Source organism: Cavia porcellus, unplaced genomic scaffold (assembly GCF_034190915.1).
Source record: "Cavia porcellus strain 051 isolate PalLab524CR breed Dunkin Hartley unplaced genomic scaffold, mCavPor4.1 scaffold_12, whole genome shotgun sequence".
Taxonomy (NCBI): Eukaryota; Metazoa; Chordata; class Mammalia; order Rodentia; family Caviidae; genus Cavia; species Cavia porcellus.
This window is the reverse complement of record NW_026947495.1, coordinates 73,989,255-74,007,876: the sequence shown is the minus strand read 5'-3', so window position 1 is coordinate 74,007,876 and position 18,622 is coordinate 73,989,255. Positions and strand designations below refer to the sequence as shown.

Genomic DNA, 18,622 nt, shown 5'->3' with positions numbered 1-18,622 from the left:
AAATCACATGAAAAGTTTGAAAGAATGTGATCGCTTTTTAATATGGAAAGGTGGGTGTAACCTTGCCTTTGTCCAGTTGTGCTTATACTGTTCGTAAATGTAAAATTTCTGCATTCTGAGATTATGATTCTGGAGTCTCTGATAAAGCTTTAGAATTCATTTTAGCAGGTACAGTGGACGATAGCTTCAAAGTGAGGCCAACTCCATGGAGCCATCAAACTATACAATAACAGATTTTCTCAAACTTTAATGCATAAGTAAGTCAGTGAGTTTCTTCTTACACTGCAGATTAAAGATTTAGTAGATCTGAGTTACCTGGGCTCAGCAGATTTTATGTTCCTACTAAGCATCTAATAGCTGCAGTGCTGTGGTGAACAGACAACTCTTCACCATTGTCAGAAAGTGGTGTTCACATCAATGAAAGTATTCATTGCATCTACTAGATTACTGAAAGTTACAGTTGTAACAAAAAATTTCATAATCTGTTCACAAACTGGGTTTCCTTTGACTTTTAAGTTGCATTAAGTTGTCAATAAGCATGCTACAGTCATAGAGGTTTGTATTTATAAAATAGTTTGTATTTATAAAATAATTGAAGCTGAGTGTTAATTCTTCAAACTATCACAGTCTTAGCAAAACTACAAAACAATAATCTGAGGTGCTGTGGGTAAATTATTGTGGCACCTTTCCAGTGCTGTTCTCACAAAATACATAGGCTTGAAGAACAGAAATTTACTTTTTGACAGTTCGGGAAGTTTGAAACTCAAGATCAGCACACCAGTAGGTTGGGTTTCTTTGGGGCTCCTCTCTTTGACTTTCAGACATCTGCCATATTGCCGTGTCTTTACATGGTCTTTCTGCTGTTTGAAACCCCAATTTCCAACTCTGCAATCTAACCTAGTATATAAACAACTCCCACACAGAAGTACTGTATAACAAATACAAAGTTTCTGCTAATCACAGGCAGCTGATGTCAGCCAATCACAGGCTGTTGCCAATCAGATGATTGATCTAATTTGCTGCTGTTTGGCCTATGAATGCTCACTGCTGATGCTGGTGGGTGGAACTTTCTGAGCTTCTTCTGGTTCCTAACCTGCAGTGTGGTCCAATAAACTGTTAAGTTTAATTTGTCCAAAGTTTTTATTTTAACTTGGGATAAAACCTTTAAAAAGGTAATTAAGTTAAAATGAGGTCATTAGCATGATCCCTGGAATGGTTCATGTCTGGATGTGCCCCCCAAACCTCACACAGTCATGGGGGATGAGCTTTGCAGAAGCAGCTGTATCTAGAGTTTGTAACTGGCTCATTGTTTAGCGCTGAGATTGGTGTGAGTGCTACATCCACCCCAGGATTAATGGCCTGCACATTACATAAGAGATGGAAGACAGCCTTGCTTCTCCACTTTTGCTCGTTGCTTTAGCTGTCTTCCACCACCGTGAAGTATTATCCCTCTAACATGCCATTCTGTCTTTCAGCCAGCTGATTATGGACCTCTGCAAGGTGTGAGCTACATAAATTTTTCCTTCTTTAATTTTGAGTGCTAGATACTGTGTCTCAGCAATGAGAAAAGTAACTAAAACCTAAAATTTGGTACCAGGAGTGGGTTTATTACTGTGACTATACCTGACCATGTGGTTCAAGGGCCTTTGGGAATGGCTTGTGGGAAGTTTGGAAAGGTTCAGAGCTGAAAAGAGCAGAGCTGGAATGCCTTAAGCTATTCTGAATGAGAGCACTCAGAGGAGCAGAAGGCAGATAGAAATCTTGCCAGTAAAGACCAGACTTGGGAGGGTTCTTCTGGGAAGAAGGACTGAATTGGCTGTTGCACTCCAGATGATGTGTTACGGCTTCACAGAAAGTTGGTCTTCATTTTGCGTATGTACAGAGATTTTGCCTAAGACTAAGCTTAAAGGTGATAGACTAAGTTGGCAGACGAAATTTCAAGGCAATTAGATGTTGAGGTGGTGGCATAGATATTGTTGGGCACTTTTAGCCAGATTTATGTTGAGAATCAAGAGCAGAAAGCTGAGCAAAATGTTTTGTGCTTAGTCAAAAAGTAAACTCAGTAAAGCTATGGACTACAGAGATTAAAGCAGAAAAGATCTCAATTGCTGAGAAGAAACAAGAGATTACAACAAAGGGCCTAAGCGCATCATGAGAAGCAATAAGTCTTCACTCTATACAGCCTCAGCATTACAAAAGTGAAAGGTCTGGCTTTGAGAAGAAAGTTCCAGAGCATCCTGTTCCAGAATTGCAGTGGCCATAACATTTCCAGAATGGCAGCAGCATAGAAAATTTGTTCCCCATAAATGGATTCAGAGTGCTCAGCAATCTAGGCATTCCACCCCTACAATCAAAAGTGAAGGAAGCCTAGCTACTGCTCTAGCTGGCCACAGACCTTGTCCTCATCCATACGGTGCTGGTTTTAGGCACATAAAGAATGCAAAATCTATGGGGTTAAAAAATCTTCCATCCCAATTGTAGTAGGCTGGAAAGCCAGACAGTGTCCCCCTGAGAGGGCAGTGTGAAGCCGTAAGGTTAAAGCCAAAGGTATAGTGAAGACTCCAGAAATTTGGAAAAGCCAGAAATATGGATTATCTAAGGAAATCTGCAAGAAGGGAGCAGAACCAGCCCAATAGAGAAGCCGTGGGAGCTACAACCACCAGAAGCACCACAGGCGCACAGTCACCCAAGCCCTTGGAGCTCACAACTTGCTACAGATGTCTCGAATATTCAAATCCTCAATGAAATCCTCAAAGGATTTAATGTTTGCCCTGCTGAATTTTGGACTTGCTTTGTTCTTATTCGTTCATATACCCCAGTATGTACCTTGGAATGAAAATGCTTATCTTGTGCCATGAATGTTGGAAGGGTTTTAACTTTCTTTTCTTTTGTACAGGGGCTTGTAGCTAAGAGTTTGCCTTACATCTCAGGGGATACTTGGGATTTGGACTTTTCAGCAACGTTGAAATTGTTAGACTTTGACAACTCTTAGAGATGGATCAAATGACTTTTGCATAAAATGATGTGCGTGAGTCTGGGAGAACAGAGTGGAATGTGTGGATGTCCTCCCAAGGCATCATACAGTCATGCTTTGGGGCAGGCTTTGCAGAGGAAGCCAAATCTAGAGTTCATGATTGGTTCATTGTCTAGCGCTGGGATTAGTGAGTGCTACACTGGCCCTACTGCTAACCTGCATGTAATGTAAGGGATGGAAGAAAGACTTGCTCTTTCCTTTTTGCTCTTGTTGCTTTTGTTGTCTTCAACCAGCTTGAACTGTTGGCCCTTTGCCATGCCAGCCCCTTAGAGCCAGTTGATTATGGACTAAAGCCTCTATAAACTGTGAACTAAATAAATCTTTACTTCCTTCATTTGGGGCATTGGGTATTCTGTCTCAGCAATAAGAAAAGTAACCAAGACAGTCCCTAACTCAATCTGAGTGACATCTTTGTAAAGGGAGGAAGCTGTAAGAGTCACTACAGTGTGCAGAGAGGGTCAATCTTGTGAAGAGGAAGAACAGTGGCAGCTACCTGCAAACCTATGGAAGGAAAATAGCCCTGCTGACATCTGCAGCCTGCAGTTCCAGCCTCCAGAAGCAAAATTCTGTTGCTTAAGCCAATAGTCTGTGTTGTTCCATACAGCAGCTAGAAAACTAACACCAACCGTTATGTCTGTAGGCAATAGGAACCCATGCAGGACATTTCCAAACAACACAGAGTTTCTATCTTCATTCTCACTCTGTGAACTATGCCCTCATCTCTTTGACGTCACTGAAAAACTTCTAAATATAAACTAACACTGGTGCATACCCCCAATATGCATTATTATTCGGCAAACATAGGGGGAAGAACAGATTACTAAGAAAGAAATTCTAAAAGTCGTTCTAAAAGTCCTAGTACTCCATGTCATGATTAACTGGAACTAAACAGTTCAGGTGAGTAATAAGTTTTAAATATTCATTAAAATAGGCACATAGTTGCAAATAATTAAAGATGAGAATGCCCAGATACTCAAAAATAAGCCTTACCTTTGTTTTGGGTTCTAGAATTTTTACTCCATAAATTGATATTTGCAACTCAACTTTAGGAATTTTCTGACCTTCAGATTTCTTGATGTGTCTTGCAAACTACAAATGAAAAATTATTCACAAAACTGTAACTCTATTTTTATGGAGAATGAGCATAAACAAATGTACATTTGGGTGTTATATTCAATGTAAGACTTTCATTATTATTAATGAATTATTGAATTATTACACATTATAAAGTATTTTTACTTATATAGTAAAGTATTTTTACTTAACAATCATAGAATTCTACCATTATAAGTCAGACTGGTTTTCAGTCATTTTGAAAAACATGATATTTGCTGTTTTTTCAGGATATCTGTGAAATTGAATTCACACTGAACAGTTGAGCAAATGAAAACTTTCTGGAATGATAAGCAGAGATAATTTTATTTTTCTAAGCATCTTTTGTTTTTAATACCTTTTGACAACTCGCAATTGCCAATAGTTGGATATCCCATTTTTACTAATGTTAAATATTTATTTAGTTGACAGCACTGATTTGGTTTTATTTCAAACATACCAATAACTAAAAAAAGACAGACTGCCACATTCAAACTGAAGCTAAGAGTGAAAACAGTGAAGACTCCGGTACAGATATAACCCAAAGTCTAGAATTATAATAAATATCCTCAAAACATAACATTTTCCCAATACTTGCAGAAGTAAAGGCGCATCTTTTTTAGTGTTTTCACTAAACTGAACCGCAAACATCTTTTCACTGAGTTAATTAAGTAAACATAAATGCTTCTTAGATACTGTTTAAAAACCAACAAAAAAATCAGAATACTCATTCACCTAGATATGTCGCTGCCTCACCCAAGTTCTAACAGATTAAGTGGTGGGAAAACTGTAGGAGCCCAGTTATACTGAAATTTTAAATAATTAATATACTTAAAACCCTTTAGACTACTATAGTCACTACACACATGATACATGAAATATGTGCCGATTAATATAACAATCCCCATTTTTTAAAAAAATGTTATTCACCATTTATCTAAAATTCAGTGCTTACTAGTTTTCTAGATTTTACCTGGCAACCCCTCTGCTTCCCTACACTCTTGAAGAATTTCTCTGCAATTTCTTTTCTTTCTAAGAGAAGAAAGGAAAGCTATTTTTAAGTAGTGTTTTCATACTTTTGAAGGTGTTCAGGTGTTATTTTCTACTACAACATTCTTCTCAGCACATGGAAAATCATGAGGTGACTCAAAATAGATCCCTCCGACGGCAGGGCAGGGCTCAGCCCTCTTGAATGTCGGATTTATCTGCATCTTGCTTTTCACCCTGATCCAGGGCAGCTGTGGGTGCACACAGTGTAATACAGTTCTGGAGCGGAGAGGGTCAAAGCTTCTGCTCCCTTCCTGCCTTTCTACCGCCGGGGAGAGTCACACACAGGACCCTCAAATGTCTGCCTCATCTTCCAAGGAAGCCATTTCTTTCCTTCCATTTGGGGTGGCAAGATCTTTCAGCTTGCTGGCCTTCCTGTTTTATGAAAGTACACAGCTTTTTCTCCTTTTATTTTGTACCCATCAGTCTCACATTCTGCACATAGTTTGACCAACTTGTGCCAGAGAATTTCTATTTTCAGTCTTTAAGAAATACGCACTGTTTCAATCTACATGGGACATCATTGCACCTCTTCCTGAAGAATGAGTATTTATTTTCTTTTGCCTTCTTAATATCCTTCCTGTACTGGCCTATTTTAAACAATTTAAGGTTTAAACACAGACTGAAGCTCTCCAGCTATGTAAAATCATCTGAGCAGAGAGAGTTCCATTGATCTCAACTTGCTTCCTCTGTGCCTCTGTTTTCCAGAGACAAAACAGGCGGTGGCTCTGAGGCCTTGTCTCTGTCTGAGCACAACTGTTTCTGTGACCTCCAACAAGAATTTGTTTATCTTAGAGAAAGCCTACCAAAAAACAACCAGGGATGCCAAACTCCTCTGTGGAGAAGGGAAGAATGGAAGAAATGGAGACAGAAAGGAACCCGGCCTGATGGTAGAAAAATAAAACACAGGAGGGCTAGGAAGGAAGGACATGTGGGGAGAGACAGAGGAAGGGAGAAGAGGAGCAGTGACGGGAGAAGGGAAGAGGGACGCGCTGCAGCTCAAGGTGACAGGCCTGGGCTCAATCTCCAGCTGTAATTTGGAGTGTCCGAAGACATCAGAACACATGCCGGTCAATCTATCCTGTATCATGTTGTTTTCTCTCTATATTTACAATGTTAATGCGTGAAGAATTTCTCTGCAAGTCTGTTTCCAGTTTTGCTTTAGTGGATTCATTTCTTGGCAGATCTAGATAGGGTGATTTGAAGGGAAATGATCCAATAGAAAAATGTTCAAAGGGCTTGAAACATAAACATCCTGGACAATATCTGGATATCACAAGCAAGCTAAGGCTGTGTCCCATGAAGGATTATCTGAAAAGTAAAAACTGCTCAGTTAAACACCACCGCCATGTAACTGCTAATGAAAATTGAAAGGAGGCAGTGAACTTCAGTGCCATCCTTAGGCCATCGCGATCCATTTTCAAAGGACTTTTAGAAAAGTGAAATCCAACTGTATTACTAATGGGACCTACATCATCGGAAAGGAACATTACTATTTTAGGCAAACTATTCTTTGAGTTTCTGACATTTAACTTTTTAAAGTGTTCATAGCAATCATGTGAGGAAATCAGCCATATATGCATACATTATAATTAAGCTGTAAACATCTTATTGGATACCAGTTGTGAAGACAGAACAGAGCCAAGCTGCACAGAGTAAGGTCGAATGGAGAAGCTGTTGGCTGAGACTAAAGGCAAAGTGAATTCCCAAAGCCCCAGTTCTCTGAAGAAAGCTTAATTAATTTTAATTTCGTTCCATTGGCGTGAACTCCTCTAACGACAGGGCCCCAGCGTGCTACCCCAGCTCATTTCCCAGGAAAACTGACAGCTTTTCGAACCTTCGGGCCAAAGCTTTTCACACAGCAACATCACGAGCTGTTCATGAAATTACACAGCTTTCTGGCATCTGTGTGAGTTACGTGAAGAAAACCAGATAAACTCATCACAATAGTAAAGCTACTCAAATCACAAGAACTGATAAGGTTCTTGTGAATTCACTTTGCCTTTAGTCTCAGCCAACAGCTTACATTTTGAAATATCTGGTACTAAACGTTGGGCTAAAACGTAATTAAGGAAATTAGAAAATATTGAACATGCTTCACAAAATGGGACACATTTTTCTGACAAATAAACAATATCAGAGTAAAACCCAATGCTTGTAAAATTGTTACACAGAAGAAAACTATAAACTATTCCTTTTCCATAAAACAGCAGAGAAGTACTAAATAAAAAGTCAAAGTTTTAAAAATTCTCTGAGAACTAAACAAGTATCATGAAACACAGAGATATGAGAGATACATTATTGAAAAATCCAATTTTTCTCTCAGCTCTACGCTTAAGTCTTGAATTCTGGATTTGGGCTAAGACATTACAATCTTTACTAAAAGTAAGTAAATGTGGTTAAATGTTACCTTAGCTGTCAAAGAAAATCAAATAACAAACCACAATAGGTTTTCAAAGCTGTCAGAAAACACATGTTTGAGAAAAATCAGCAAAAAAATCAAGAAAATTTGTGTGCAGTTGGTTATAATGAGCAAATTCTTTTTCAGTGGAACCACAGCACCACCTGCTGGCTACTTTCATACCACGAAATTTAAGAGGAGCCTGGTTCCGTATTGCAAATCTCTTGACACTAATTTTAGAAAACACAGTAAAAATAATAAAAAATCATTTTTTCATCCTAATTAGTAACAGAATCTTTCCCTTTCCTAAGGTGCAAAATACTTTCTATTAAGAAGAGTAAAAATTATTTTTAAATATGTATTTATTTGCTAGATGCTTGAAAGACAAAAATAACTATCAGTGTACATTTTTAAATTATACTGCTTGATTTTATCTTATTTTAAATTACATTACTTTTTCAACAGAGCACATATTACAAGTATTAAAATATATACCAACACCACATAAAATCCTACAACAGTGTATGTAAGCTAGCCATTGTTTAATTTCAAATATCTTTTTACATTTGACCTAGGAGTAATGTAATTGAATTCTTCAGTTTTATATTTGGTTGACTGAAGAAAGCACTCTCTTTAACATAAAGAACCTCTTAAGTTTAAATACTGTGGTTTTTTTTTATAAAACTTTGAGATTTTAGTGAGTTTGGGCTCATGCCCAGAATTTGTAACATTTTGAAAACATTTAAATAGAATCCTATTTTAAATATTATCCATAAGCCATAAGACCTTTAAATTTTTTACAGATAATTAAAATTACTGGACAAGCAAGAGGAAGTCTGAATTATTATCTAATGGGTAGTGCAAAGCAATGGCCACTTAGGCCACCTGTTTTTGTCCATTTAAGTCATTAGCACCAAAACAGGTGCACCTTGAGACTAGGTTAAGTGAAATAAAACAGATCTAGAAGCTTAAATGGTGAATGGTTTCCCTTTATATAAGAAGCCCATACAGACATAAATCAAAAAGCAAAATAAATAATAGATATAGGGGACAGGAAGATAAATCTTTTTCAGATGGGGATGGGCAATGGAGGGAGGATGTGGGAGAGTGATAAAAAAATTGAGACCTGCCCTACGCATGTCCCAACACGCCCTCAGCAAGTGTTTAAAATTCAATAGCATATTTCCATATTAGCATAATTCCATGTCAACATTTTATTGCTTTGCTATTATGAAATTTACGGCAAATGTAGTCATTACGTATGGCAGTCAGGTACTAGTAAAGATAATAAAATGGGACCAACATTTTCTTGGGATCCTTTAACACATTTAATTAAAAGAATCAGATAAAATACATACAAAACAAAGAGACAAAATATTACCTACATTTTAAAAATCCATTATATAAGCCAGGCCACTTAAATTTTCCCTTAATTTAAACTCTAAACAGTTTCCCCCAAGCCTGATATTCAGAAAGCAAGGTAGTGTTCTGAATGTTCCTGATTTTGCCTGGAACAATCGTAGCTTTAGCCTGTGAAATACCTGGATGGTCCTTAAATCAAACATATTGATTCTTTAAAAATGTGAGAGCAGCCTTCATAATAACAGTCAGCTGTGTAAACCAAGATGACAGTATAGTTCCCCATACAGTAAAGATGGGAGTTCTGTTGGAAGAGTTCGCCAATTTTAAAATCCCAGTGAAACACAGAGCATACAATAAACCTGCGTGTTTTATCTTACATTAGATTTTTATTCGATGTCCTACTCTGCTCTCTCACTGAAACCAGGTTCCCAAGGATGTCATGGGCAGAGCCAAAACCTCTGGTCTGCGCCCATCTGGGCATCTTTAATATACAGCATCAATGTAAAATCCTGCTTTGCAGCCATTTTTTCCTCTGTATTTTCAAATGCTGGATGTGAGGCTCTTTCCCACTGTTGAGCTGGGGGTGAGTTTACATCGTTTCAACGAAGTCTAGTGCCACTGAGCACCAATGCTTATGAAATAGTACCCCTAAATCACTTTTGTGATAGTGAGCAGCCATACTTTAGAAAAATAAAAATATGTCATATAAAGAAACATAATCGTGTGCTCATATGTACAGTTAAAAATTCCTCCTTGATCGGATGACACACTTATTGTTAAAAGTGCCTCCTGTTCGATAGTTCATTTTTAACAGGATCAGTTGTACCTGCCACCAAGATACTTAATGCTTCGATTTCTAGGCGTGTCTCAGAAAGGCTTCCGTACCTTTAGTTTCCGTACAGCATCTCGCACAACTTCTGTCCCTTTCGGCTGCTCCACTTCTGCACTGCCAAGAAACTGAAAAAGGTCGTGCATGAGACTCCAGCTCTAGTACATTATTTATAGTCACCAGACCATACCGAGCTGCCCACTGCATCACGAATGGTGTCGCAGTAACAGACACAAACCCATGTGAAATGGAAGAATTATAAAGAGTATACCCCGTGATCATGCATAATTCCTGTAATTCGAACTTTTAAAAATCACACATTTCCTAAAAAATTTACTTGCTGATTTTTTTTTTTTTTTTTTTTTTTTTTTGGTAGTACCGGGGATCAAACTCAGGACCTCATGACTGCCAGGCAGGCAGTGATACTGCTGAGCTAAATCTCCAGCTCTACTCACAGATTTGTATTGGAAAGAAAACTAAAATTACTTAATTTGGTCCATGGGAATAAAGTTGATCATGGCAGTGCACACAGTAAACATACAATTAAAAATTATATGTGAATTCAAAGTATATAAATACTTTCATTATTGTGTTTAAAATTCAACAGCATATTTCCATATCAACATCATTCCATGTCAACATTTTATTGCTTTGCTATTATGAAACTCAGAACACACAGAATTTAAAAGAAAAAAGTTTCTAATATCCAACTTACACCATTCAATCTTGAAAATATACATGATCTACAATTTAATTTGAAAACGGCACTGAAGGTAGTTACTGAAAGTGTTTACTTAAAATTTAACCAATCTGAACTAAGAAAAGTGAAGTTTTCTAATAATTCCTACATCTAATAATTCCCACATTGCAGTGAAGTGTAGAACTACAGAGGGACATAATACCTCCTGAATCAAGTCCAAAGTCATGAGACACTCAATACCAATTAATATTAAAAGAAAGGTTTTATTCCTGAAAATATCTCCATGTATATTTCAACAACAATCCACTAAATTTATAGAATATATATAATTTTGCAGAGACTTATTTGATTTTGCACCTACCTCCAACCACAACACTAAAGACAGCCATGAATTAATCACTTCTCACGTGTACAGACCAGACAGGTGTGTGACAGTGTGCGTGTACACTTCCCCTTAAGTGATTAAGTGGGTCGTTAGTTACAGAAAGTGAATTTGTTGAAACAGTTTCAAGGACGGCTTTATAGAGCAGAAGAGTGAAACGATAAAGCCATGATACCTCTTACTCTTTCCTCAAAGGACTGCACTCCCCGTACTAAAATGCATGGAAGAGACTCAGACATTCGTTAACAGGTTCGGAGGCTGGTGGAAGGGAGTGAGGAGGGTGATTTGGGTTCAGGGCAGATACCCGCTGCTCCTGTTTGGATGATGACATGGAGGAGAGAAGATAAAGCTGTCCCCTAAGAGGCAAAGGGAGGGTTTACTTCTCTGATTCTATTAGGTATGAAGCTTTCCTTTTGGAATCTGCTCAAATAATGATACCAAGCAGCCGCTACTGGGTCCTAGATAAGGTATCTCAGGCTTTTAGGTGCCCCTTTGTGGCCTCAACTTGTTGGTCAACCAGCCCACATATTAAAAAAGGAAAAGAGACATTCCTAAGTGGAACTGAATGCCTGCCTCCAAGATGCAGGGATGCACATCCATTCCTCTCCGCAGTGGGCTTCTCTCTGGTCTCACATCAGTGTTCTTAAACGTGGCTGCATGACAAATTCACAGATTTAAACTTAGGATCAATGCCGGAGGTCAGACTGAGCTGGCCTGGGGCAGAGCCAGAACATCCGTATATATTAAGGCTCCCAAGGTGATGGGAGCCACCAGGTTTCACCAGCCAACCATGCTGGGAAAGCATCATCATTGTTAGAACATCTTTGTTCAAAGATGAACAAAGCGTGCAAGGTACGTTGGAGTGAAGCCACAGGAGAACTTGTAAACTCCCCTGCGCTTATCACAACACAGAGAGGTTCACAAGTAGCAGGTGGTCCAGTATTGGGGGAGATAAAGGCAGATTCTTTACGCACAAGTGATGAATGGGAGGACCGCATGTGTCAGTAACAGACTGTAAGGGCAGCTGGCCACACCTGTGGAAAAATGGTCCCACTTCAGCAGACATGTCATGAGTATCACCTGCAAATAAGCACGTATGGGAAGATAATGGAAGAACTCCAAGCATATTGCAGAAGCCACCCTAGGAACGCTTCAGGAATCTTTTAATATGTTTCTTTATTCTTGGCTTTAATTAAGCCAACTCAGTAATAAAACTATGGCAGAAACTTTGAATGATGGTGGGAATTACACTAAAAGGCATTTTTAATGTGAAACTCCCTTTTTATCTTTGCAATTAATGCATACTTTTTAAAACCAAAAAACAAGTTTACTCTTTTTATTTATTTCTTATAGCTTTTTAAATGATAAAGTCATGATCTTACCTAAATTAAATGTCGTATTTAGATGCCTTTTATGCTTACATAAAATATTTATAAAATTCTTAATCATGATGTATCAACATCAGAAGGAGCTCCTGGCTTAGAATTTGAAGATGTCAGAAAGTCATTTAATCTCTGCATTATTTGACCACTAGTAAGTATAATAACACTGATCTTCTGACCCTATAGAATAATTCTAAAGTGCGATTACAGTAAGCAATGAAAGGAAAAAGAAGCAGAAGCTGGGAAGAGCTTTATAATTGGAAGAATTGCTATACCTTTATCCAATGATTGCCTGGGGAAGACATGATGATTCTGTAGCGATGATCAGGGTTGGCTCAGCTCTCCGGGGATCTATTTGTTTCGCTCTCACACTCAACTCCAGCCTCCACAGCCTGAGCTGGGCATGGCTCACACTCAAGGCCTCCACCGCCTTCCTTTTGGGCAATCACTTCACCTTCCCAATTCTGAAGTACTTGACAGAGTTGTGCAAAAATATGCACACACATGCACACACACGTGTGCACCCTATACCATAATTTCCCTGTTCCCCAGCCAATGTCTGAAACAGTAAAACTTCACTATGCCTGGAGGTGCATAACTATGTGCAGTGCAGGGAGCTCTCCCTTAATTAGTTATATGCACCCAAATCTGTGCCTTCGTGGATAATCTGAGAAGAACCAACCTTAGACACTGCTTTTGTGGTTAAAAGCTTACATTCTGGAGATACGCTATCTGCTGTACAAACCTTATCTCTGAAACGCTCTGTCATAAGTGTTATTAAAAAGCTTGCACAAACTACACAGATTAAACATAAGATTGTGATTTTCATGCTCTCCTACTTGGTGACAGAATGATTGAAAAAGGAGAACCGAGTGATCCCCTGGATGGGGAGTCACTGCATCCTATCTCGCTGGAAGAGCTGTACACTGAATGGGGCCAAGGGAGCTGAGGGCTGCAAAGTGCCCAGCATAGTTGAGTGCAGGACTGAGACCCCCACCTGAAATAAGGGCACCATGCTTCCTTTTAGTCCGAATGCTGTACTGAGTGACTCCCCCAGCCCTTTACTTGCCTGACCCCCAGGATCTAAGATGCCAGCCTTATAAGTCTCTGGACAGGACAATTCTTCCCTGGGGAAAGTGGCCCAAGAAGAAAACAATTCAACCTAATTGAGTTGGAGTTTCACATCAGATAGAGCAGGCTGCGAGCACAGCAGAGAACGAAACAGAGCATGTGCTCTGTTCTTTAGGAACTTACATTCTCGTGGGGGAGATAAAGCAATAAACAGTAGCAAGCATAATAACTGAATAGCATTTTAGAGTAGCCAGGATAGAGAACAGGATGGGGGGGGGGTGGAATCTCGCAGCATGCTAAGTGCATCTCTGGGTCGCTTCTCTCTCTGTGCCACAGTAAGATGACCACAGGGAACCTCATTCATAAAGCCAAAGGTGAGTCAATCAGAAAGGTAATGATCAACCGGAGATTTAGGGAAGGAAAGGCCAGGCAAAGGGAACAGAAGGCACACAAATCAGATATTTTTAAAATTTAAAATAGAACAATGTAAGAACTGGTCTAGAATCATTTACTTTTTAAAATTTTGTACCTGGACTGCTAACATCAACATTATCTGTGAAACTGTAATAAATAAAATTTTACTGTATCAGAAACTCTAGTATTGGGGCCAGCAATTGGTTTCAATATTTCCTCCAAGAGATGCTCATACATGCTTAAATGTGAGAATCACATTCCTAGGAAGTTCAGCATTAAACCACACAGAGTCCAAGAAACAGAGAAAAGAAAACCCCAAAGGAAGAAAATCATCATTTCTCCAGAATCAAAATTAAGAATTTCAGAGTAGAGGCTCAGTTAAATAAAAAATAAAAATAAAAGATCATCTGAAATGCTAGAGAAACACAATCTCCCCCAGGATCACAGATATGAATTACAGCAGATGACTGCATGTCAGCAAGAGGAAGAAACTTCAAATTCAGATGGAAAGTAGTTTGGAGTCAAGTTTATAGGCCTTGTAGAAAAAAACAAACAAACAAACAATTGCACTGACCAGTGCCTGGGCCCACAATGTTGTCCTCCCAAGTCGTACCACAGTTGTTGTCCTCTCTCAGTACCACAAAACAAAACAGAAGCAAACTAGCACAAGAAGAAATGGAACTCAGGAACAGGGAAGACATGGCAAGGGTACTGGCTGTCACGATAAACAGGACACGGGAAGCACAGCAGTGGGGCAGGCGACTCAGAATCAGCAAGTCACGGAAAGAAAAGCAGGAAAGTGAACCGCATTGGCTTCAATGAGACTTGGATGCAGATCTGAGGACAGCTTGGGGTTTCTGTTTTGTTAGTTTTTGTTGTAATCCCTAAAGAAATAGTCACGGTGGACAGAGATTTCTTTGATAAAATAAAAGTTAAAAGTCACTAAATGATAGCATCCACTTGGCATGTTACTGTGGGAAGTCCTGTAATTGGCTGCCACCTTAAATCTACAGGCAGCAGCTACGTTAACCCCCTCTAGGGGTTAAATTTGGTAGTTAAACTTCTCTCCTTGCGTAGTCTGTTTGGCCCATTAGGGATTATGCTAATCAGCCTGCCTTGTGAGCCCATATGCAGGAGATTTGAATTACCCTATAACCCTAGGTCTTGCTACTATTGCTAAGTTACCTGCTGATGTCTCAGAACTCAACTCCCTCCAATATCCTGTATATTTCTTACTCTTTCTTTGAATAAACAAGACTTGATCAGAGCACTGTCTTGTCTCCATTCTTTACGCCTGTTGTCTCTTCTCATCCCCACTCCCCCTCTGGTGTCTACGTTGACTTACCCGCGGGCTGGGACATATTAGCCCAAAAAAAAATGTGTGTGTCGTGGGAAAATATTCCTGTTTTTATAAGTTCTACATTCTAACATACACATACTATGTGTTTGTCTGCATTTATGCCTACACCATAGACACAGGTACTATATCTTAAATGGCATAAACAAACCAACACACACACACAAAAGATAGACGAGGCCAAGCATGGGTAGTACTCCAAATTCAGGCAGGAAAGTCCCCTGGAGAAATGTGACATTTTAAAGAAACTGTAAAGAAAGAAAGAAACAAAACATGCACTCAAGCAACTTAGACTTAAAATGCCTTTGACTGTGTCTGCACAGTTGGCCTTGGGGTGAAGAATTTTGAGTAGATTGTGAAGATCAGGGAGAACCATGGGTGACCTCAAAGAAAGCTAAAAGTGGAGAAGTGAACCAGGACCACTGATCCCCAGGGAGCTGGCACACATCATGGGGAGACAAAAGAGAATCCTGCTGCAAAAAGGAGTGAGATCAGAGTTCAGAGAGATGGCAAGGGTTAGCAAAGTGAGATCAGTAATATCACCGAGTAGCAAGATCTAGCAAATAACTGTACAGGATGCCACTGTTCATGGGAAGGTCAAATGGAAGTGCCAATGTATTTACCCAATGATGGCGTGAGTCGAACTTACACTAACGAACTGGATCCCTTAAGTTACTAGTGTGACCTACATATCATGCACTACTGTGCAGATACATGTAAGTTTTTAGTATATGTGTGTCTGGGTGTAGTTTGAGCTTTGACTACTAGTTACTGAAATGTTTAAGGTTAGAATATCCAATAGGATTATGATCGACCAAAGACATAAAACATAGAAAGTACATTTAGAACATTAAACTATGAAAAGAATATATTACCAGTTATTGACCTAAAATGTTTTACGCATCTTTAATCTATGTAGAAAGGTATGACAAAGTGGCATATATTTTCCTGGGATTTTAAAACTATACAATGTCCTTTTAAAACTATCTGTAACGACCTTGATACATACAAGGCATGGTTTGAAGCCACAGAGCTAATTATTTCTTCCAAACAAGAACTTTGATGCAAACATTTCTCTGGCTCAATAAATTGAAATATTTATGGTCTGGGAAGCTGTACTCTATACAGGCACAGTACAGTCTACAATGTGTTGTGATTAAAAGTACAAAAAGGTCATCCAATTTACTATTATATGCAAAGTATTTATCTTATAGAACTTCTTAAGTTAAACTGCATTCAGATATAGTGTATTAATGTTTTAAAATGCAAGTAATTCTTAATCAAAATGATAGGCCCGTCTTAAACTAATCTCTAAATGATGTCTATATTAATGTCTTTTTGTTTTTGCATTTCATTATGCTCACCTAAGTATTTTATAAAACATATGAAAGTTTGAGAATCCACCTTCATTTCAAATATTACTTAAGAGTTTTTTCACTTGAAAGGCTCAATGGCTTGTTTTAAGGCTTGCTTCTTTGCCAGTAGAGAGCAGTGTTGGACGTCAGATGTCTCATTTCTAAGATCTGCTCTGTTTATCCCTTCAGTGTCTCAGAATCAGTTTAGGAAGCATATAATGTTTAAAACAAACCAAAACGACACTTATTTAAAGAGTTACTGAGTCTAACTTATGAAATTTGGCAATATTTAATATATGAAAGAGCTATTTCTAACAATTATATACAACACAATTATTTATAACAGTTATCTGAAGTACATATTTATAAGTACTGAATTTAAAGTGTACCAATTTTAGATCTATAATATTTTTAAATATCAGGGAAACAATTTCTACTTTTACAACATAATAGCTTTATCTAACCGATATTAAGTAATAAGTAACAAATACACATTGTCACTATAGAAAAATACATAAATGGAACTCGTTCTTATAACTAATAATCCAGAACCTCAAATATAATGGGACAAATTTTCTGATTCAACTTGACACCATATGAGAAAAACAAAACCCATTTAGACATTTTATCTACTCAACTGCACCTGGTAGATAAGCCACATGCCAGTAAGCCAATCGAATTTTATAGTCTTTATGTGGCTGAATGGCCATGTCACAGAGCCAAGCAACACAGAACAAGCCATTTTTGAAAAAGCAATCATAATAGTCAATTGCTAAAGAAAGGTCACACTCAATTGGATTTAAACCTATTACTTAATTGCCAAAACCATAAACATGAAGCCAAATTAAAATAGATCCACCCGAAAGAAGAGCTATAAGTTTAAATACTCTAAACATTATCTTTTGAAGGGGAGCTAGGAAGCTTTGATAGAGAATCAAAATATCACTCTAGGTATTAAAACATTTATATTTTACATCTCATGGTTACACAGTTAACTAGCTTAATAGCCCCTTGTACTATACGTGAGATTAAGACCGTTAAGTCCAAACACACTTGCTTGGTATAAAGAAGAACCAGCGATCTCTGCTCAAGGGACTCAAAAGCTAAGTTTAGATCATCCAGTTACAATGAAAAGCAACAAGGTTTTAATTTCATCAGACACCAATTCACCTCTTTCAGATGAGACAGATGGAGTAAAGCATAGTGCGTTCACTTTCATGTTATAAAGGGAAGTGTCATCAAAATTAAACAGCAAGCAAACAACAAAAAAGCACCAACTTGTACAGAAAACCAAAAGCACAGGCCCTGGAGCCAGACAGGCTTCACAATCTCTCTTCTCATCAGAAAACCTGGCATGGCAGAAGGACACGGCATGAGGGGACGGTCTCATCCACCTCCGCCTCTTTATACATGTGATACTGAGGGTCAAGAGTTAAAGCGACTTCGCAAGGTCACAAAACTGGTCAGTATCCCAGCTACGGACGGAATCTCAGCTCTCCAACATTTAGGCACACACTCTGTATGTCTGCTACCTTAAACAAAACAGGATAGAATGAAAATTAATAGAGTACACAGGATATCCGATTATTAGTGGGATGATATGCCATCGCTCTTTGGCTAATTAATGCTATATGTTCTTTCTAGTTGCTAAAATAATACTTACGAGCGTCAAATGAGCACTCAGTTTGCTCTTCAGCCAGACAACCTGCATTTCCAAGAACTAGTTCTATTACTATTCACTGGACCATTCAGGCCTTGTTTCTCATTTAAAAATGAGGTGAGCTCAGTGTAGTAAATAGGAATAATCAACTGTCCGGCATAGAAGGCATACTGAGTGAACTAGTGCTTAGAAGTTAAAGTGAAAATAATAAAACAGTCAAACAGGAAAACAGAGCCAGCACAATGAGGTATGAAGTAGATGACAAGGTGGGAGGGAGGGAGACATTGATTTTAAATTACTAGATTTAGATTTGGGCTCTTGAGACAGCTAGAAAATTATATTGACTCCTTTCAAATATTTCATCTTCTGACTCCTCACTGTAATTTAATATATTTGCAACTCTGACTGCAATGTAATCAAATGTGTATCTAACACGAGACCAGTGAGTGTTATAGGTTCTACACCGTCTGTGTGGATGCCTTCTGCTTTTCAGAGAGGCTATTTCTTACTAGATATACTTTTAGTTGCATTATAAC

At 38.4% G+C, this 18,622-nt stretch overlaps 1 protein-coding gene across 16 annotated transcripts in view; it reads right to left on the bottom strand.

The window, feature by feature from the left end:
* The window catches only part of Gulp1 (GULP PTB domain containing engulfment adaptor 1), a 255,414-nt gene that overhangs the window by 44,777 nt on the left and 192,015 nt on the right, over positions 1–18,622 (bottom strand). For all 16 annotated transcript variants that reach the window (XM_063259425.1, XM_063259423.1, XM_013142555.3 and 13 more), the window contains 2 exons: positions 9,822–9,893; positions 4,025–4,123 (listed from right to left, as the gene is read on the bottom strand). In XM_063259425.1, the coding sequence (XP_063115495.1) occupies positions 4,025–4,123; positions 9,822–9,893 (171 nt within the window). The remainder of the gene's footprint in view (positions 1–4,024; positions 4,124–9,821; positions 9,894–18,622) is intronic.